We start from the raw sequence: 21,749 nt of genomic DNA, 5'->3' as shown, positions 1-21,749 counted from the left end.
GACACTTTTGCTAATGTAGTCACTTTCGGAGCTCCATATCATGAGGCACCTGGTAGGAAAAATATGAAAAAACAAAGAGACAATGGTATGTACTGATAAATGTTCACTTTTGGGGCTCCATATCAGGGTGAATCTTTAAAAAGAATTATGTAAAACGAAGAGAAACATTCCAACAAAATGGTTATATGTAATCTATTCAATGTTTTAAAGCTAATCCAGAACACGGCGTGCAGAACGCAGAACAAAAGGAAACAAAACCGAGGTTTCAAACGGCAGGATTTGTTTTTTATTATTATTCATCAAATTCCAGTTAATGACAGACAGATACAGAAACATAACTGAGATAAACTAAACACACTTGTCCTCCCTCAGCTTCTCTCAATCATCTCCTCCACTTCATCCAGACACTTGTCTCTTGCTGCCCCCTTTTCCTCTCTCCGGCTCTTCGTACTTGTCAGCTCTCGTCCTCTCTCCGCCCTCCTCTGGTTCAGAGCTCGTCTGAGTGGAAAGCTGAAGGACAAGAGCAGGAAATGAGGTTTTCATCATATGCAGGTAGAAGTTATTACGGACTTTAACTACTTCTCACGGAGTAATGAGTCTATTTAAGCAAAACATAGATAGGGAATTATATTTCTCTTTGCCGTCTGTCCACCAGTCAGCTGCTCTGGCCTTGCACCTTTCGTACTATATATCAACTTCCTCTGCTCATGGTGGAAAAAACTCTGACTAACACATTAACCGTCAGTCTGAATGAGAGTTCAAGTTCTTACTACAGTTAATTAACAGTATTTTTTCATAGGCTGTTGGCTCTGATAATTGGATGAAGGAGATAAGATGGGAAGTTATTTTATGCTGGATGTATTTCCACGATGGCGCGGGTTAAAGGGGGCATCGTGTTCATTATAACCCTGTTAGTCGATGAGTGATTCCATTCAGACCGCCGCATCATTACTGTTATCAGCACGACGCTGCGATGAGCATCCGGCTGTAGCGTGCATGAGATGAGTTGGAGGCAGGGTTTGCTTTCCAGTGAACACCGAAAATAAGAATCCTCCAGAATAAGACGTCAGGTGTCGGTCAGCATCTTATTCAATGATATTAGTCATTAATGATCTCCGTGGTGAAATGGTTAGTTAGTGCGGGGTGATGTTTTTCTTACATGTGAGGGTTTCAGTTAGCTGGTGAATACCTTCCTCCTCATCATCGGGAGCGACCAAGCTGGCGGCGAAGGTCCAAATCATCTCCAACCAATCGGTGCTCTCCTGAGCCGCGACGTCAGCGGGGGCTGCGGAGGGGCCAGGTTTGGGACGGATGCCGCCTAAATAGAACAATAGAGTAAATGAATAGAATAATGGAGGAAGAGGAAATATTTAGACCTAAGATATTTGATGTGTGGAGAAAATATCAGTAGCCCAAATGCAGTCTATTTAATGTTTCAGTAATTAATATTGAAAAGTGAAAATATAATTATATAGGGATAACTTTGCACACTCACAGATCATATATACACTGGTTCAATAAGTTAAAACGTGTAAAATCTCACTTATATTTTTTTAACATATATTTCTTTGATTATCAGTTTCTGGTGTTTTATTTTGGAAGTCTCGTGAGAATATATTTTTTTCCCCAGGTGGTTGAAATGTCAGCATTGTGTTTTCTGCAAACCAAACTTAATGTTAAATCTGTACATTTCATACGCATCAGTGTTAGGCCAGTTACTTCCAAAATGTATTACATATTACTAGCTACATGTCTGTGCTGTTCACTGCTTTTACGGTACGCTCACCAAAAAAGCCGCAGAAGTGCAAGCAGGCATTATAAAAAGGAAGAAGCCTTTGTCTCTCTACCGTAGCCCTGGATTAATATGGTCGTCCTTGACTATAAAACCTTTAACTATCATTCAGAAAATTGTTTATCACCATTTTTTTACTCATGCTCTCAGCTCAGCTGCGTTTAGAAAACAACTGGAAAGCTCTTGCCACAAAAAAAGAAACTGCATGTCTGTCAGAGCCAATTGGCCCAATCTTAACTGGAAGCGGCTGCAATACTCCAGGGCCCGTCCTGTGGTGAGAGCTGGACAGAAACACTTTCATGTTGCAGGCAAAAACATTACCAAGAACAAACGTACCCAACAGCTCCGGGCAGGAAGGACAGAAATACACCTCCCATCAAAATAAATGATGTTTTTGTTAGATGAATTAACCCCGTACAGCACGTCCATATTGAGTAAAGTTGAAATATTTATTGTTGTGAGCTACTTTGAACGAACTGATACGGGAGAAGGTTGAAAAAACTGTAACTATAATAATATTACCACAAAACCTGTCAGAAAACTCAGTATATGACTTATAAACTGATATATTACTGTAACATATAACTTTTGCACTAATACACATCATATCAATAAAATCATCATATCATTATATTTTTGTATAAATTCAGATGATGTATGTATATAAGATGACTTTCTCATGAGGAAGATGAGGAGATGCTGGTGTCGTGTCACCTTGGAGAGATGGCTGCCAAGCGGGAGGGGACAGTTCGAGACCACTTCCTGTCTCAGGCAACAAAATCAGATACGACTAACAACTGGAGACTCTGCAGACAGTTTTAAAGCGAAACTCTTGCCAAAATGCAACCTATAGCAGAATTATCGGACTCCGTATTGAATGCGACTTAACATGGAGGACAGTTAAGGTGGACCGCTCCTAAAGCTTAGTTCCATAAAAATGCACAGATAATTCGTTGTTTTGTCGTTAGCAAATAATAATATTGACCTTGAAGTTGAAAAAGGAGCCTCGTATAAGAAACAATACTAAAATAAAAAGCCAGAAAAGTCACGTGAGATATCGCGTCGTGTTGTTGCCGGAAGACAGTAGCGTTCCACCTTAACTCTCCTCCATGTTAAGTCGCATTCTGAGATCAATACTTCTCGGCTGCCATGACGACTGGGAGCGGAACAAGCTACTGCTAACGTGAGTTGTTCAAAAACTTTCTTTTTAGAAAACTCTGTGTACACAAACAATGTTCTCAATGCTCGTGTTCATGTGTAGAGTCCCTGGTGATACTACGAGCAAAGTTTCATGTTGTGTCGAGCCTTCTTAGTGTTTTGAAAATAGCGATTTTGATGCTATCGCTAAAGTGCCCGTAGCACTCCCATTTAAAATGAGTTTGACCTGAAAAATGAAAATACGGTAAATCTTAAAAGTGCCTCTTTCATCGTATTTATGCTTTTATACGAAGGTTTGACTCATATACATTAACAAAAAAAGCCTAGGTTGCATTTTGGCGAGAGTTTCACTTTAAGCGGGAGACAGCAGCTTGCCTCCACTTTTAACCGACAAAACTCGGCAACTTCGGCGACTGTTCGGGACATTTTGCAGCTTTTTTTGGTGGCTATTTTAAACAACACCTCTGGATATGTCCCCGCCACGTTTCCTAATCTTTCCCTGAACCTAACCAAGCGATGTCTGTGCCTCAGCCTGACCAGACCAGACGTATGTCCTGCACTGTCACTGTCACAATCATAAACTCAAATCTAAAGCAACATAAAGTTTCAACATGTCCTCGGTTTTGCAGAAACTCACAGTGGAAACATTTATTCTGGTTCTAAGGTCGCCTGTAAAGCTGAAAACCTTACCGTAGAGCTGAAATCACTTTAAGATACAGTTTTGAGAGAAGATTCACACGATAACCTTCACAGACCGGGTGTGTGTTAAAAGGCACTTATATACTGTCTATATACTGTATATGTGTAGGTGTATTTCAGCCCATGCAGCTGTCGGAGCTCACACACCGTGCCGCGGTTCATTAAACTGATACCGTGAGTCTCAGTTTGGTCACGGCAGGTTGCCAGAGAAAGCAAACATTTCACAATGTTCATATACATATTCAGATTTGAGCACTGGTGAGTGGATGTGAATGCAGCGTCTTGCCTCTCATCTTCAAACCTCTCTTAGCGATGGCAGAAGGAGGAGGGAGACCTGAGGAGGAGGGAGAGAGAGAGAGAGAGACGGCGTGATGTGACGTTTAAAATGCAGGTTGTGGAGAGACAAAGACGGAGAGAGAGAGGGCGGCCAAACAGACAAAACCGAAGAGGGAATCCATAAAAAGAACAATGATCAGCAGCCTTCATCGCACCGCGTACGTTTCCTGCTTTTTTTTTCCCAATCACTCACACCCACACGCCGCTTTAGATTTGTTGTTCTGCTGCTATGATGGCAAACGCGATAATAAAAAAGAGTGAATCACACACAAAAACACTCCTTTCATTGTACAGAACAGGTTACGACTCCAGCTATTGATGATGTCCGGGACATGCTGAATGAGAGCACGGCAACAGACAGACACAGCAAACCACAGTTTCAGCAGCACGTCAAAGCTTCCAGCACGATTCAACCGCCTGTGTTAGAGTCAGCTTTTAGTTTCAACTCCAGTCGGCCCAAAAGTATCGCTACCACTTTCTCCTTCTTCATTAATGGATGTGTAAAATGTTTAATAACGCTTTATAGATCAGACTAAAGTGAAACTCTGGTGTTTTCTTATTAGGGGTCTGTGTTATTCTGTGGTGTTTAATGGCTGTAACTTCATCTCTGAGGCTCGTCCATGTAAAACCACAAGAAGACCTTGTTTTTCCCCTCAGGCTCAGATTATTATTCTGAGTGTCTGACAACATTACCAAAAAGCATCCCTGCAGAGATGTTTTTCAGAGTCAGATCCTTTCATCTCAACCAGATAACAGCCACCACGCTGTCTTTGCCAGACTCGCCAAAACTCCATTTACAGAAAACACTCATTTTATCATCGTGAAAAAAATAAAATAAAATCCTTTCAAACTCTACAGAAAGAAAATAAAACTCACCAGCGGTCGGTCTGAAATGTGCCCATAATTCACCACGTTAGATGTAAAAAGGTTTTTCCGCGCTTTTCGCCTGTAACGCAGTGAATTCAGGAGTTATTTTGACCAAACCGGTGTTGATGATTGATGGAAATGTGAAAAGAGATTGAAATACGAAATGGATTCGGCTGCCTGGTTAAACAGAGAGGGCTGAACTCTTTGACTAAAAAGTGTTCCTGCAGGGATCCTTTACAAAACGCCGTCGGGCACTTTAGATTTAAGGCTGTGAAAGTGCTGCAGGTGGGCCGAGAGGTCATTTACAGCGAATAAATAAGATGTTTTTAATGGTCAAATTTTGTATTTAAGTTTGCAATTAACCATAGAATTTTTCATGATTAAATATTTAGATCTAAATCAGAACTCAGAACTCATAAAACAAGATAGCTAAGCTCTTCCTTCCTTTCCTTTCCTTCCAGGCATCCTCTCTTCCTTCCTTCCTTCCTTCCTACCTCCCTATCATCCTCTGTTGCTTCCTTTCTTTTCTTCCTTCCTTCCCATCTGCCTCCCTGTCTCTCTGTCTGTCTATCTTAAGGTTTATCTTCATTTATCTGACCTATTTTTCTGACGTCCTACTGAAGTCTGTTTCCCATTAATACGTGCGCCACCTACAGACTTCAACCTGCGCCCATCGGTGGAGATAAAGATCAGCAGGTGTTATCGCAGGACACACAATATCTAACAGCAGAGCGGCGTTATTTGACTCGGGAACAGACTTCGACACAACATCGGCACGTTTCCTACATCGCAGGAAGAGATGTCGTGATTAAAACTTCTGGAGCGACCCCAGATGATTTGTCCAACTTCCAACTGGGTCACGTCGGTCTTAAATTTGGAAAGTGGACCAATTCTGAAAACATTTCCGTTGCTATTAGTCATTTATGCACCAGAATATTTGAACGAAGCGCTCAGACAACAGAATCACTCTTTAGCCGAGAATGAGAACAACCTTGTGGGAAATACCTGCCAGACATGCACTCACTTCTGATCGATAAAAAGTGCAGACTTAACGGCTAATTACGGCTTATTAGCATTTATAAATACAAATGACTGTTTAACCTGTAAGAGTGAGAAACCTGCGCGTGACCCAAACAACCTGACATGTCTCACCAGACGTGGAGATTTTTAACAAACTTCAATGATTTATAACTCATGTGTACAACATTAATAAACACTTTATTAACTGGTAAAGAAGCTTCTAACTAACCCATTATACAGAGTGACATGTGAAGCACATTAACTGATAGATTGTTGTTATTTTTCCTGCTTTGTTGGATGTTTTGCATTCAAAGAGAAAGTAAAGTCGCGGTTCAGCGGCTAATAAAGCCGGTAAAAGTGATTACATTACACCAAATGAGGCACCGGAGGCCCTTTTAAAGCAGCCAGTCAATTATGCCAAAAATTATCATAATTATTTTTTTTGTTTTATTTTTGTTTCTTGGACCCTTCTGAGCTATTCACGATGGCGTTGTCCCAGCGGCCGCTCTCATTAATTAATCTCTTTAATTTGTCCCTCTCCAGGTGGAAGACGCTCTCTGCCTGTTTGTTTGCCCGATGTGGAGGACTCGTCTAATGGATCCTCATAAACAGCTGATTAATGCGCTGACATTTCTTTGATTGGCGCTCCAGACGCAGAGCAGGAGGCACCAGGAATAGAAAGCTGGCGTCCCTCCTCCCCCTCCTGCTTTAACACCCCGTCGTCCTCTTCTCGTGTCTTTCTTTCCTTCTGATTCGCTCCTCTTCTCTCTTTCCGCCTCCCTTCTTCCCTTCTTCTGAACAATTTCCCGCCCAAGTGTTGCTTTCATGTCCTCGTCCCGTGTCTCCTCTCTCCACCTGTCTGCCTTTGTTTTTCGGTTTTGTGTGGTTTAGCAGCCACATCAAAATGATAAAACACAAAGAGGAGAGAGTAAAAATACAAATTGTGCCACGGAGATGAAAAACAGGAAAGAGGCTCTGGAACAGCCCTCAGAAGAGCTGAGCAGAGAGGAGCTGCAGACAGTCTGAGCTGGATAAGGACTGCCAAATAATGCAGGGCTTAGAGCTCTCCTCCTCTTTTCATCCGCCTTTCCTGCCTCCTTTCCTTCCTTTCCTTCCTTTCTTCCTTATCTTTCTTTATGTCAATCTTACGCCTTTTCTTTCTTTCTTTCTTTCTTCCGGCTGTCCCCTCTTATTTCCTTCCTTCCTTCTTTCCTTCCAGTCATTCTCTCGATCTTCCCTCCTTCTTACTTTCCTTCATATTGTCCTCTTTCTTCCTCCCTTCTTTCCTCTTGTCCTCTTTCTTCCTTTCTTCCTATTGTCCTCTCTTTCCTTCTTTCTTCCTATTGTCCTCTCTTTCCTTCTTCCTTCCTTTCAGTCGTCCTCTCTTCCTTCCTTCCTATTCTCTTCGCTCTTTCCTCTCTTATTTCCTTCCTTCCCGTTGTCCTCTCTTTCTTCCCTCTCTCCTTCTTTCTTTCTGGTCTTCCTCTTTCTTCCTTGCTTTCTATTGTCCTGTTTTTCTTCCTCCTTCCTTTCCTGTCGTCCTCTTCCTTCCTCCCTTCCTTTCAGTCAACCTCTCTTCCTTCCTTCCTATCGTCCTCTCTTTCTTCCCTCCCTCCTTCTTTCCTTCCAGTCACCCCATCTTTCTTCCTTCCTTCCTGTTGTCCTCCTAACGTCCTCTCTTTTCCTTCCTTCCTGTTGTCCTCTCTTTCTTCCTTCCTTCTTATTCTTCTCCCTTTCCTCTCTTATTTCCTTCCTTCCCATCATCTTCTTTTTCTTCCCTCCCTCCGTCTTTCCTTCCAGTCATCCTCTTCCTTCCTACCTTTCTTCCCTCCTTCTTATTCTTCTCCCTTTCCTCTCTTATGTTCTTCTTTCCTATCATCCTCTCTTTCTTCCCTCCCTCCGTCTTTCCTTCCAATCGTCCTCTTTCTTCCTTTCTTCCTCCCTATTGTCTTCTCTTTCATCCCTCCCTTAATTCCTGTCATCATCTTTCTTCCTTCCTTCTTATTTTTCCTTCCTTCCTTCTGTCCTCTCTCTTTTTTCCTACCTGTTATCCTCTGTTCCCTCCATCCTATTGTCCCCCCATTTCTTCCTTCCTTCGTATTGTCCTCCCTTTCTTCTGTCTGTCTGTCTTCCTTTCCATACAGATGTGACACTGACCTCAGAGGAGCAACATCTGGACACATGACAGAAGTTAACACTCGGTCTGTGACACTTGACGGTCGTTAGATTCCCCTCTCTGTCTCACCGTGAATCATTTTCCATTTCAAGAATAATCACATACATTAATAAACGGGTGTTTTTGCTTCTGTCTCTCCGTCAGAAGAAATGAGGTTCGATAAGGTGACGGGCTGAACTGTCGGCACTGCTGCTTCTTTGTCTTCCTCCCAGCTGCTCTCAGTTCGCTTCTGCCTTGATCTCTTCTGAATTACTGTATTTTTCTATACCCTCCGTCTATGCAAGCGTGTCTCTGTCTCCATATTTCTGTATCTGTATCCTTTTTCCTTATCGGCCTCCGCTTCGTCTCCCTATTCTCTGTAGACACGCATACAAAACTCTCTATCTCTGCGTTTTCACGACAGGGAGAATTGCATTTTCTTCTTTATTGTCCAAGAAAAAAACCTCTCCTCGCCGTTTCATTTACACACACTGGGCCTTTATTGAAAATGCCATGGTGGGAGAAGGCCTTGTGATTAAAAATGCAGCCCAGCTCTTTTTGTCATCGTCGAAGGCGAAACCTACAGAGGAAGCGCCCAGACAAAAGTTTCCTTGACTTAGAGAAAAGATTACTAACTTCTATTGTTACCTCTGCATGAACTACAGGAGCTGCATCAATCAATCTCACCCAAGGACTCTGTATTCCTTTCTCTGTATTCAACTTTTGTCGGATTATCATTTTCAAAACATATTTTTCAATGTCAGCCTTCGCAAGAAATCACATCTATATAATTTAACAGATGATTTGGTTTGAAATCCCCGCAGGTCTGAAGATTTACAATTGCCAGACGACGTAAATGTCAAAACCCAGCATGAAGATGTCTGTTTTAAGCCTGTGTCGGTTTCCTCGGCATTAAGGGAACACAGAAACACATGCAGTTTCACACTCGTAAAGCAGGCACATGTGCTGAGATGTCGTGCAGGGGTTAAGAATACACAGGCTGGCGACAAATTAAAGAAAAGCCTTGAATAAATCAGTGAAAAACGCTTCCGCACAGGGCGAGGCATAAATTTGAATTTTAAAAAACAAACCACGAGATCTCAATTAACCCAATTGTTCACCTATGGAAGATTTTCGAAGGGGGATGTGTTAGCCTGCAGTTCTCCACCGGCGTTCATCCCCCTCCAGTGTTTCAGACATTTGGGAAATTTAATAACGAGTAACACTGAAGTTGTACTGGAGACATGTGGTGGTTAAACACACAAGGCTTTCTTTAAAATCTGCCATCCATCTGTAGCTGAGAGTCCTGACAAACACAGGCTGTTTGTAGTTAATAGCAGACCAGGACAAGAATAGAGTCATAGTGAACAGATAGCATAATTTTACACAAGTAAATAATACTCAAAGGGTAAATCAACCTGGAATCACTTAAGCTAACTCGGCTATGATGGTGTTCGAAGCAGTTGTCATGTCTCGTCTGAACTTAGGTCGTGTTTTTATTTCCCTTTATCTCTTCCGTTCTGCTTCCTGTTTTATTTAGGTGTTTAACTCTCCTCCTGTTTCAGATCCCCTTCCTGCCTTTGTGTGTTTCTCGTCGGTGGGACTGTCTGTGTTTCACCTGAGTCCAGTTATCCCTACCTCCCTTGTTTGTATAGTCTGCATGCTCCCTTCTCTCTCTGCCGGTTTGTCTTCGCCTTTCGTAGCAAGCGTTCCAGCATTCCTCCTGCCAAACCGATTGATATCCTGTACATCGAACCAGCCATCAGTAAAAAAACTGTCTTTTTGGAAAACCTGAACAGTCTGTGAATTTGGGTCTACGCCTGGTGTGTCTGAATTCTAGTGAATTAGCCTAGAACTACTTTAGGACTCTAGCTGCTAGGAAAATGTGAGCATCAAATAGAGTTACTGCAACAGAACCACCTCGATCAGTGATCAAGTGTTTGAACTGTTGGCAAACCTTTGACCAAATGGAGAACTGGAGTGTCAAAAATAGAGGCAGCTGGTGTTGACTGTGTTGCACTACCAACGTTTTCTTCAACCCTCATCTGTTTAATAAACTGCTACAAGAAAAGGAAATGGTCTGTAGATAGTTATGAGACAGGAGTCAAGGGTAAACTGAGCTAACATGTTTGCTAGCTGAAACTGCTAAAGTAGCTAAATCCTTGGAAAGATGCACAATATTGTTATTCGGGATGTGATGTCTCAAACTATCCAGTTACCAGTCTTTTGCTAACAGTGTCAGAGCTGATGCAGAAACACGGTGGGCGGTGCCTGCTCAGGCCTTTGAAAGCCGACCTATCAGAGCAGACTGGACCTCTCAGGAGGGGGGCGGGGCTTGACGAGACAGTAAAACATTAAAGTGGGACTTAAACGATTAACTCTGCAGCTTTGGACAGCATGAGAATGTGTTGTTTGAACACTGAAGCTTGTAAACAACAAAAAAAAAGTTGTGAACAAGAAAATGACCAAGACATGGGAACATTAAAAGAAAACAGGACAATCCACAGACATTGCTGTAGACAGTATTCTTTGAGGAGCCATTTTCTACCAAAGGCACAAAATAAAAACTGCCCACAAGCTCGACAGGAAATTTCTGAAAACCTCAATAAATGTGTGAAATGACCACTTAGGGCAGAAAAATAGCTCTGTGGAACTTTTAAGCACATTGGCTTCCATCCATTAGAGTTGTCCTGGGTCGCAGCACATGTTTGGCTTTTAACAGTTGATGGAAAACACTTTCAGGTGGAACGTTTTAACCAATAGAAAGCATCATTTTTAGCGATTTAGTGTTGATTTACCCTTTGGAATGTCAAATACAGACCGCCATGTTTTGAAATGCTGGACACATACCAGGCAGGGATGGTGTATGTCTTCTCTGGTCTTGCAACGCTATAACACAAGCAAGCAATGCAGTCAAACTGTTAGTAGTGTTTTGTTGTATTGGTTTTTCTTTTACCAGGAGATAAACACACGGGGTCGTCACAGTATGACGTGTAGTCTTTGGATGGGATGGCAGGTGATTGACGGCATGAGGATGGAGAAGAGGGTGAAGGAGGAGAGTGAGGAGAGGAGTTGGAGATGAGTGTGCTGGATGTGTGAGGCAGGACTATCCTCACACTGTAGGATAGTCCGAATACAGTACACAGTGATGTGTGGCAGATGTGGGAGTGGTGGCAGTGATAAGGAGCAGATGTGAGCAGAATGGATTGAAAGGTCATTATCACAGTAAATCAACCGCACGCTGGAATACACATGTTACAAAATCAAAGTGATTGATCGGCTGTGGTGTGGTTGGAAGATCGGAGGCAGCTTGACCTTTTTGTGTCAGGTTGATTTATTGGTTCACTACAGTGCACACGTGGCTAAAAGGTAATTTCTTCACGCCAATTATTTTTTTTGATATTTCATTATCTGGATAGAGTAACTGAATGTAGGCGAAGTAGGTATGTCCTCGAAAGAAAAGCTAAATTTAAACCACCATAAATATTCATTATTGATGGAAGTCTTTATTGGAGCACATGTAGAAAGCTTCCCTGAAGACATATTCACTTTTTTTTTTTTTTTTTAACATTTAGCTATCAATTTAAATAAATTATTTTGTGTTAAAAAGCGTGATTTCCAGGAATCGTCTTATAAAATATCAGAAAATAATGGCATAGTGAGAAATAATTGGAGCTGAGGAGGTAAAACTGCATCCTTGCATAATTTCATACTGTTTTAAACAATTTATATACAAAAATGTTTCCATTAAAACGCAGATTAAGTACATTAGATTTAAAATATATTATTGTATTAAATATCAATATCTTGTGGTGTAAATGATTTACATAAGTTGAAATTTCCATATGAATATACAACGTTGATGTGATTGTGGTTCCTTAGTCTGTTTTAAACCGCTTTCATGTCTGTACGCTTCAGCTGGTTAGCTTAGCTTAGCATAAAGACCGAAAACAAAGAGGGAACATCGAGCTAGGTTCTTTCAAAATACAAGAATCAACCACTGCAAAGCTCACTTATTAAATAGCATTTGTTGCATGTTCTATTTGTACAAATAACAAAGTGAAAAATAGATGATTCACTGTTTTGTTTAAAGGTTTAAAGCTATTATTTGTAGAATGTGGCCCGAGTTTGAAGGTAGCTCCAAAAGCATAGGGGGCAGCATTTTACCAGAGTCACTGCTCTTTGCTAGCTATCCTTGCCTGTGGCTAGTGACTGTTAGCTAATTGGCTCATGTCTCCACGGAAAACGGAAAGTTGTTGGTTTTTGAACACAACAAACAGCAACATATCACATCAAATAAAGCTCCTCAGGTAGATTTTGCCATGTTCAGACGGAGATAGGCAATCTGTTTCCAGTCTTTACGCTAAGCTAAGTTAAGCTAAGGTTGCACCACTGGCGTGCCACGGATGCTCCTTCTTGTTTTTTTCCTGTTTCGCTATAATCAGACATGTCTCATTATCTCAAAGACATAAATGAATGGGCGTGCGGCGCCTTGTAAGCCCGATCACGGTGCCGGTGAAAAGACAAGTCTTAAGCAGAGCTGAAAATGTTTGAAGGAGTGATCTCGGCTACCACATTCGCTTTAATCAATCAGTAACATAGAAGCCTTCTCGGGGAAATTCATTTTCCGTTATCTCCTGACAATGGAGTAATTAAAGTATGATCACAGCGAACGAAATTTGATCACGCGAGACAATTAAGTCACGAAGTGGAGATAACAGGATTAAAGATATATGAGGAACAAAGCTGCTCGCAGTAGAAGTAGTGCAGCAGCAGACAATGTAAAGAATTTAAACAAGGGCTCGTAAACAGGAGAAATAATTACTTTAAATCAATAGATGTTGTAGCATGAATGACGATGGAGTGAAAGATGTAACCGTGTTATTAAAGTGTGCGTGTTATCACCAGGAAGTGGCCTTTCAAACCGCTCTACGAGTGTCAGGGAGTAATGAGAAGGAGTGGATAGACCTCAGTATGTACACAGCTGTTCTACACTGGTACATACATTTCAGCTGGTGGACTTACGTGTGTTACGTGAGGTGCCAGAAAATGCACTCCTAAATATAGAGTCATTCTCAATACATCCGTCTGTCAAGTGAAGGGAAACACACACCACAACATGAGTGTCGCTTTAAACACGACCAGCGTTAAAGTTCCCTCAAAGTCAAGCATCTTGCTCCATATGTGACTTATTTTCAAATGGTTTTGCTTTTTAAGAGTCTAACTTCCTGTAAAACAATAAAGACTGTTGATGACTCATCCTGCACTCGGAGGCGTACACAAATTTCCTGTCCGATAAACGCTGTCCTAATTTTTTCGGATGCTGCCATGGATGAATAAAAAGAAAGATACCACCGGAGCGTGGAGGGTTTCTGTTGCTAAATGTAGTTAGCTAGTCAGTCTTATTTACTGAATCAGCCAAGGGGTTCCGGGAACCAAACCAAGGAAGAAAACCACCTAAGTAGTGTATTCCCTTAGAGCTAACAGTCTGGAAAGAGTGTGGACCTCTCACTCCATGGCAGGGTGCATAACATATATAAAAGTGATAGCTCGGGTGCGGAGAAGCAGCAAGTAGCGGATGATTTATATGCTTAATGGCACCGACAGCAAGACGTATTGTAACCACCTAGAATTTGTCATGTACTTTTAAGCGTTGCTATATGTTGGACATTTTTGGTGCTTTGCGTTGCCGTCAGACTTGTCGCTGAAAATCCGACCCACACAGCTGATCTGCGAAATAATATACATTTCGAATACGGACGTTGTGCTGTTGAGGGAATGTAAAGCACCAAAAATGTTCAAAATATAGCGTACAATTGAACAGGCCTTCTAAAATACGTTTTGCTGTCGGTACTGTTTAGCAGTACAATGCTCTGCTTCCCTGACGGTTCTATGAGCTGCTTCTCCACACGGGGGGAGAGGTGACGGCCAACTTCTTTAGGTAATACACGGACTACGTATAAGTACCTCATACAACCCCACATCAAAAGACCCAAACCCAAGTCCTTCCCTAATTGCCATTAAATAGCACCAGAAGCTGTCGTGAGAACTTTAAATTAAGAAACCCCTCTCCTGGGTTTTGCATTTAAAACCCTTAAAAACTCATCTCTGTTCATCAAAATGACATCACGTAGATGTTATTTTCCAAAAGCAAGATGGTGCGTTTCCCCTGACTTGACAGATGGATGTTGCTGAAATTGATGACCTTCATGAGAGTATGTCCACTTTTGAAGTCTGCTTCAAAAATGTCTGAAAGGTTTGTTGGAAAATGTTTTGATGAAATATGAAAGTGTAAATATGTGGATAAATGAGTACAGGTGAGTTGAAGGAAAGTGTCATAAGGTATAACAAAACATTACAAGCACATTATAATCACATTCTGATGGAATTATAATCATTGTTGAATGGTGAACAAAATGTCTACTAAAATATGCAAAACAAAATCTTTTAAAATAATAATCAACAATGACTCTAGTTACCCGCCAGAGTTCTGTAGTCCAGCAGGTCAAAGAGAACGATGGCGACTCCTGACCACGTGAGGATCAGAGCCACGACCAGCAGCCAGGCCATCGGTGAGCTGAAGGTCAAAATGACATCGTCCAAAAATGTCCGCTGTTTGGTCTGAGCTGGAGGGACCGCCCCCCCGCCGTTTGCCTGACTGCTCATTGGTGGAGAGAGCTGAGAGCAGAGAAACAGAAGTTAGGAGGACGTTCTTACAGAAGAGACCTCGAGGAGAAAGAGGCATAAAAAAAAAAGAAGTATGGCAGAACAGTAGAGGAGGCTCGGATTCTCAAATCCCAAAGTTCGGGCTGGTTAGCCAACCGAGCTAACACATCATGTGCTTTTATGTGAAAAGTATCATTCTAAAAGCTTCTGTGTGAAGACTCACGAGAGACGGATTTTTCTAAAGGCAAAAAAAGCTGCAGTACAGAACGAAATATCAACTGTCAGCTTATAAAAACCACCAGATCCCACAATCCCCACCGGGCGAAAAACTGCAGCATCTCTTTATTCGACACTCCATGCCCTGAAAATGCAGCCTCTTTAAATCTCCATGTTCCCAGTTAGACTTTCTGTAGTTACACAGTTGTTTTTACAAGCTGGGTTGGACTCCCAGCGGCTAGCAAACTGGCCCGTATGTGTACAATTGTTGGAGTTTGTTTTTTCCACTGCTGCCTAACTCAACAGACGACTGACATATATTCAGTTGAATATCGTTGATGTAAAAAATATTATAAGAAAGGATGTGTGAGAGTTTGTACTCTTCACATCCGCCCTCTACAATATTCCCGCTCAACGTTGACGATGACTTCATTTTTGTTTGTTTGTTTTGTTGTTTTTTGCTGAGAAAATGGAAGAAACTCAGTAGCTAATTGTCATAATCATGAAGTAATGAGGGACTACTTAGTAACTACTCTAAAATTCTGTCTCACTTTACTTGAGGGTATGTAAAAAAAGGTAACTAATGATTAAGTAATTAGTATTTCTTTATGTTTGACTTTACTTGAAGGTTCACAAAAATAATTAATTAGTATTTAAGGAGCCTACTTGACTCAGAGTGATGATTCATTTTACGTGACTGTAAACAACCACAGTGACTCATCATTCAGTAATGAGTAATTAATAAGTTGTCACTAGCTCTAGCTGACACTCACCAGCTGTTCAGGAGTTAATCAAGAGCAACTCATGGAGAAAGAGGTCATTATGTTGATTCATGGATACTCATGAAATAATCATTACCTAATGATTTATAGACAATATAGTGTTATATAGTAACTCTTCATTATCTAATTCACAGTTCTTGAATCTCACTTTTTCATTCATGATTCATTAAGTATCGAGTATTGTTCCTGACTGATTCCTTACTCGCTCCTCAGTAACTATTCACACTTCTGTGTATCTTATTGTAGCGTCTCACCATTATTTGGTTTCAGGCGAAGTTTACCTCAAAGCTCCTAAAAGCATTTACTCTAGAAGGTTGCGACTGTCCGGCCTTGGTGGTAGATTGGTGGTAAAATTTCAAAATAAACAACAGAAACCTCGGGATTATTGCGCGGGTGGAAGGTTCGCTTCGTCTTAAGGCCCTTTTGTCGAGTGCAGCGCGGGGTTGCAGCCCATGATGGTGTTGGCACTTTAATCATATTGACATCTGCCCACCATGAATCCACCACTGGACCCAATTTGTGTAACTCTCATCCCTCACTCGTATGAATTATATTACAGTATGTACAGCAGCACGCCTGTTGCAGCCCCGCGACCGATTCTTGTGATTAACGCGCGCGGGAGCCGTTTATTCACATGGACGTCGGTGATTCATTCGAGCGCATTCTGTTTCTTCTTTGTGCGGCGACGAGAGTGACAGATACGAGGAGGGGAGAGAGTGGGAGAAAGAGAGACAGACACCGATTGCCTGAGGCGATGAGGAGATTTAATTCCATCTCACTTTGAAAAATCTGCTCTACAAGACAAATTACTTCTCTAAAGAAAGTTTTCATCGCTGTATGGCAGTGGGGCCCGCGTGCCGTAACATGATTACACTCCCGCGTTAGGTTGTTTGTGTTCATTATGTGGCGCGCTGCGATGAGCGCCCCGGATGATTTATTCTTCCCTCTCTCTGCCTGCCGCTCACACAGCTTATCTGCAAATATAAAGTGATAGTTACACTGTGGTGGAGATGTGAATTAAAATAGGGCCGGCTCATTTGGAAGAAATATGCCCTTCTCAAGGTTATTAATGAGGCCCTGAAGGATGCGGATCTGCATGAGTCCTGCGCGCTCTGAGCTGGCCGAGCCGCGGCGTTGAGCGCTATTCATTATGACAGTCTCATTGACACAATTAGGCTGCGGTTTGGACTCTAATGGCTCTCATCTTCACTGTCAATTAATAGAAACAAAGAGTAGATGGGTGACAACGCTCCCTTGTCTGCTCATTATTGCATATATGCAGCTCAAGGCACAGTTCAGTTCTTCTCTCTCAGTATAGGTTTATGCTCCTGCCCGGCGTTAAACCCAATCACTTGAGTAAATTAGCCATAATATAGACTATAACGGAGGCCGTGCACTCAAAACCAGAAGGAGGTGAACTCGACTGAACTGACTGTTAAACAGCGAATGCAGCAATGACTATTATGATTTGATGCAAAGGGCAGGAGCATCATGGCCGGATTAACCAGCTCGACGGCAAAACATCAACACAATCGAGGGATAATATGTGTACCGACGCAATGAAAATGTATGTGTCATCATGTTCCGTTTTTTTTCGATTTTATGTTGACAGCGATAGTGCTTATTGCCTGGTGAGGTTTATGCACAAAAAACACTTGGTAAGGGTTCAGAAAAGATCCTGTTTTGGCTCCAGAAACGTGGTTTGGTTGCCCAGAAGACGGATACAAAATGTCTTGATGCTAAAATTACCCCGTTGAAGTGGCGCCAAGGCAACGTATGTATTTGATGTATTTGTGGTTTACAGAGATGCACAATGGCAACAAGTGATGATGATACTCTTATCAAACCATTGATGGTAGTACACACACACACACACAGACTATAAATTGCAGCTAAATTAATATACCAGCACTTATATCTGTATGTAAATTAGTTTGTGGTAGAATCTAAAGTAATGAGGTAAAGTCTTGCAGGACGGGTTCTCAGATCAATGTGCCTTCATCAGAGCATCAATAACGTTCACTGATAATGCCTCTGAACTTTCTTCGGTTAATTATTTGACGTAACACTATCAGTCCTGCCTACATATTCGGGTTAGGGTTATAAAATTACGGGTCATTCTTTATCAGATGCCATTAAGGCTGAATTTCAAAGATTTCTTTCTGGCAATTTAGTTTAATTTCATTCACATGAAGACGGAGAAGTATGGAAGGGAGAGTTTGAGAAAGAACGGTTGAGGAAAGGTTGAGTTATCTAGACATTTTGTCCTTTATAGGTGATACTGGTGCTGAAGCGTAACGCGATTCTCTTTCTGTTCATTCCCTGCATGTCTTTCAAACACCGTGTTACCCAAAAAGTACATTTTGGAAGAACATTTTCTGTCTCGCAGCTTCTTTCAATCCATCCATCCATCCTTCCACTGTACATTGTATATACTGTATGTCTTCCCGAGCGGTTGTTTAATGTGAAGAATGGATGTGTTTTGATCCAGTAGCCGGTCTCAGGCTGACCTTTTCGCTGCTGCATTCACATAACAAACTACAAAATCAATTTAACATAATTCTGCCTACGCACGCTCCAATGCGCATATATGTGTGTGTGTGTGTGTGTGTGTGTGTGTGCATCAGATTCAAGAAAGCTAACCATTGATCTGGTGGACAACTGCTGGCGTGTGTGTCATTTCAGATGTGGAGCTGCGAGCGCCTGTGTGTGTGATATAAAAGCTCGACCATTGATCCAGCGAAGCCCCGGCAACGGCTGGTCGGGGGCAAACATATTGATCCGCAGCAGGTAAAGCGGTCACGACGGTACAATGACAGAAGGGTTAGAGCATAGTCTAAATGTCCCTCAGCAGATAGATCAGAAGGGAGCTGCACTGTGTAATCATCCACTCCACCATTCCTCTCTGAAACCACGTAATCACAGAACACCAGATCTCTTACACAGCCAATCTTTTACAGTTTGAGCCACGGCCTGTAAATATTTTTCCCCTAATTGTTTGTTGTGTCCTCTTCGCACAACCAGCTGACCCGGTCCACCTGTTGTTACCGCCGAGCGCTGAGCTGATCTCCACACGCACACAACAAGGACACCAACTGCCACAGCCGCCTCCTCCTCCACGCCAAAAGGAATGAACAGAATTAGAACGGCGCGCGTGCAGGCCGCTCACCGGTTGTCTGAGGGCGAATGAAAGGCGACAAATGGCGCTGACGAGAGTGTGAGTTATCAAACGCTTTACCCCCGCGTCACCAGTGCACCCACTTTTAAGATCCGTAGGCTTAATACTGCTTCTAAAGTCTTCCTGTGAGGCATTATCATTATGAAATAGTTAAAACAGCTCACAATATTGATGCATCGTTGTGGTAATATGTCTGGTGAACTGACAGGGGTCATTTTTCTTGTTGTGTTGATGCATTTTCATGCAGGATAAATACAGTTCTCCCACCACCAGTCATTACGTGATACCCCGCCATCAACTTGGGAGTAAAAGCACAGACGGATAATACATTTCCGGTAACAAAGAATTAATTTACTAAAAAAGCTCTCCATGCTTGTTAAATTCAGCTTATGTGCAGGGATAATGAAAGCAGTGATTTACACGTCAACCATTCCTCTTAGTTACATTTTTTTAAGCAATTATGTTGTGGCGCAGGCAGACGAGGGGAAACGGAGAAAAAAAAAATGAGTGAAGGAGAAAAAAAAGGTAATTGATCATTTCAACATCAAAGCGAATACTTTCAAATGCAGTTGTTCCCAACCGAGGGGGGAGATTGGGACCCCCGCGGGGATCCCAAGACACATCTGAGAGATCCCAAGATGATTTAAGGAAAAAGAGAGAAGAGTATATTATAGTTTTTTCTCATGAAATACCGAGTAGCTTCATCTCTTTAGTCCTCTAAAGCATGACACGATTACTGTTTGATTGAGCTGCGCGTAACTCGCATATATGCCGAGGCCATAATCTGTGTTAAGAGGACGTGATTGCATTGTTCTTAAGGGGGCACGAGCCAAAAATGTGCTGACGCAAGCGTTCTCACACTCTTCTCCTGTTCCTAAGTATTAGACGTGACAACAGAGGAGACCGGCTACAGTGCGTTTATCTCTCTCACTCGTTCTGGATGTTTCTATCGCAGAACCTCTACAAAGTTGGGAAACAAACACAATCAAAGTTTGGCACCGCGCCCCTCGGTCGCAGCCAACCTTCAGCAGATAAACGACGTGTTCGCAGACCTTCCGGCATTCACTCACATCAGTATCAGATCATCATTGTTAAGTTCAGCCAGATAGAAATGGATTTTCTTTTTTTTTCTTTTTTTTTTTTTTTACAGCACCTTGGACTTTTGAGTTCTGCTGGATGTTCCCTGATAACCTTCAGTCCTTCAGCGGCTCGGGAAATGCGGCGTTACCATAGAAACAAGCATGTAACTCCTTCGTTAAATCCTTTTTTTGGACCCGGTTGATTGCGAGGAGAAAGGCGATGGAGGCAACGCTCAAATCCGGCAGTGCACTGCAATTGTGTTAAGCTGGATCACAGCAGGTCTAAAAATATACTAAAACCTTCCCCACAGGAGGAAACTGGAAGGAAATCTTCTTCTTCTTCTTCTTCTTCTTCTTTTTGTGTTGTGTTTCTTGTTGTTTTTCAAAGTGCTTCCTGACGGTTTTGCCTTTTGTGTCCAAGATATTCTCCTAAAAGTTTCAGTTTTCGAGCCGGTCACATTCTGGAAGGAGTGAGGCAGACAGAGATAGAGTGAGGCAGAGAGGACGGGGGGCTGACCTACTCAGAGTCACCCTGCCCCCCGCTGAGGGTCCAAAATAGAGAGATAGTGGAAGTGGAGGGAGGGAGGAGAAGAGGGAAGGGGGACAAGAGGAGGAGTAGAGGAGCAAAAGATCAAGAGATGGAGAGGAAAGAAGAATTAAGCGAAGGGATAAAGGTCGAGACGTCTCCCGTGCAACATGTCTCTGAAACACAGAGCTTATTAATCATGTTTTAATGATGGAGAGCGAGAACAGCTGATCTCCCACCAGTGTTTCCCTCCCTTTCATTCACTTCTCACCTGCCATATACCGACCTGCAAAATCACTGGCTTTATTTTACCTAATCATCCGTTCAGCATTTAAATGATTGTCGGGCCCTGAAACAACGGCAGCACCTCGACCAAACATGTTCACCTTCTGCCTCTGACAACAGCTGTTCCTCAGAGCTTTAATCTTCTAAATCTTTGATACATTCTGGAACTTCCACCAGAGGAAACATATCTCCCCCCGACTTGTCAAACAGAGGTCGCAGCGAAAAGTAAATAAGTGAATAAGTATCCAGTTGGCTCGCCCCGTGTGAGTTCTTAATCCCCGTCAGAACCTGCTTTTTCGAGGCCCAGTTTAAACAGCGGTGTGTGTTTGTGTGTGCCCATGTGAGAGAGCATTGGGAAGAGGTAACCTGACCCCCAGTCTTGCCCTGGGAGCCTGCACTGCAGAGGCTATAATTAGAGATACAGGCAGCAGCTGGTGTTAACATTGGACTGGACCGCTTTATATGTAGGGCGCACTGAGGGGCTGGTGGGGACATAAACACACACACACACACACACACACACACACACACACACACAAACACACACATGCACCACGTCCAATCCTCTGTAAGACCAAAGACAAGAAAAATTAGGACCCTCCGCTCGACTTAAAAGATTTCAATACCCTCATGGCTCTAAATAATATAACACTTGAACTGGTGCAACTCGGTTCAACAGTACTGGCGCCACCATCACTGCACACTGTGTCACTTCTGCCTCCAGAGATCGTCTCTATCAAAACAAAACAAAAGAAGTTTGCAGAATGATACGTGGGGAAGGCCGGACAGAGAGGAGAGGATCAGGTGCAGAGCCGGGTCTTCTGGAGGAGTAAACACCCAGAGTCACATCAGATTCTGCTCTGAACAGGCGTCGATTACAACTAAGAGGATAACTCAGAGAGTAGTTTTAACTTTTGGGATTAAAAAGTTGATTTATCTTCACTCCCGTTTATCAACCTGAGGTGAACATCCCTGCCTCCATGTTGGTGG

The 21,749-nt window shown here is 42.4% G+C and overlaps 1 protein-coding gene across 6 annotated transcripts; it reads right to left on the bottom strand.

Annotated features, from left to right (window-relative positions):
• Positions 1-263: 263 nt before the first annotated feature.
• Positions 264-21,060, bottom strand: trdn (triadin). Of its 6 annotated transcripts, none has more exons than XM_030406134.1 (6): positions 20,861-21,060; positions 14,507-14,705; positions 10,984-11,025; positions 3,936-3,983; positions 1,160-1,318; positions 264-510 (listed from the first exon to the last, which is right to left on the bottom strand). In XM_030406134.1, exons 2-6 carry the CDS (start codon positions 14,691-14,693, stop codon positions 488-490), a joined length of 459 nt encoding a protein of 152 aa, XP_030261994.1. In that variant the 5' UTR covers positions 14,694-14,705; positions 20,861-21,060; the 3' UTR covers positions 264-487. The 6 variants fall into 6 exon arrangements, with proteins under 6 accessions (XP_030261994.1, XP_030261993.1, XP_030261996.1 ...); XM_030406133.1 differs by lacking the exon at positions 20,861-21,060 and adding an exon at positions 20,023-20,511; XM_030406136.1 differs by lacking the exon at positions 20,861-21,060 and adding an exon at positions 20,023-20,511 and having other exon boundaries at positions 1,190-1,318.
• Positions 21,061-21,749: the final 689 nt, after the last annotated feature.

This window comes from Sparus aurata, chromosome 22 (genome assembly GCF_900880675.1).
Source record: "Sparus aurata chromosome 22, fSpaAur1.1, whole genome shotgun sequence".
NCBI lineage: Eukaryota > Metazoa > Chordata > Actinopteri > Spariformes > Sparidae > Sparus > Sparus aurata.
This window is presented reverse-complemented; position numbering and strand designations above follow the sequence as displayed.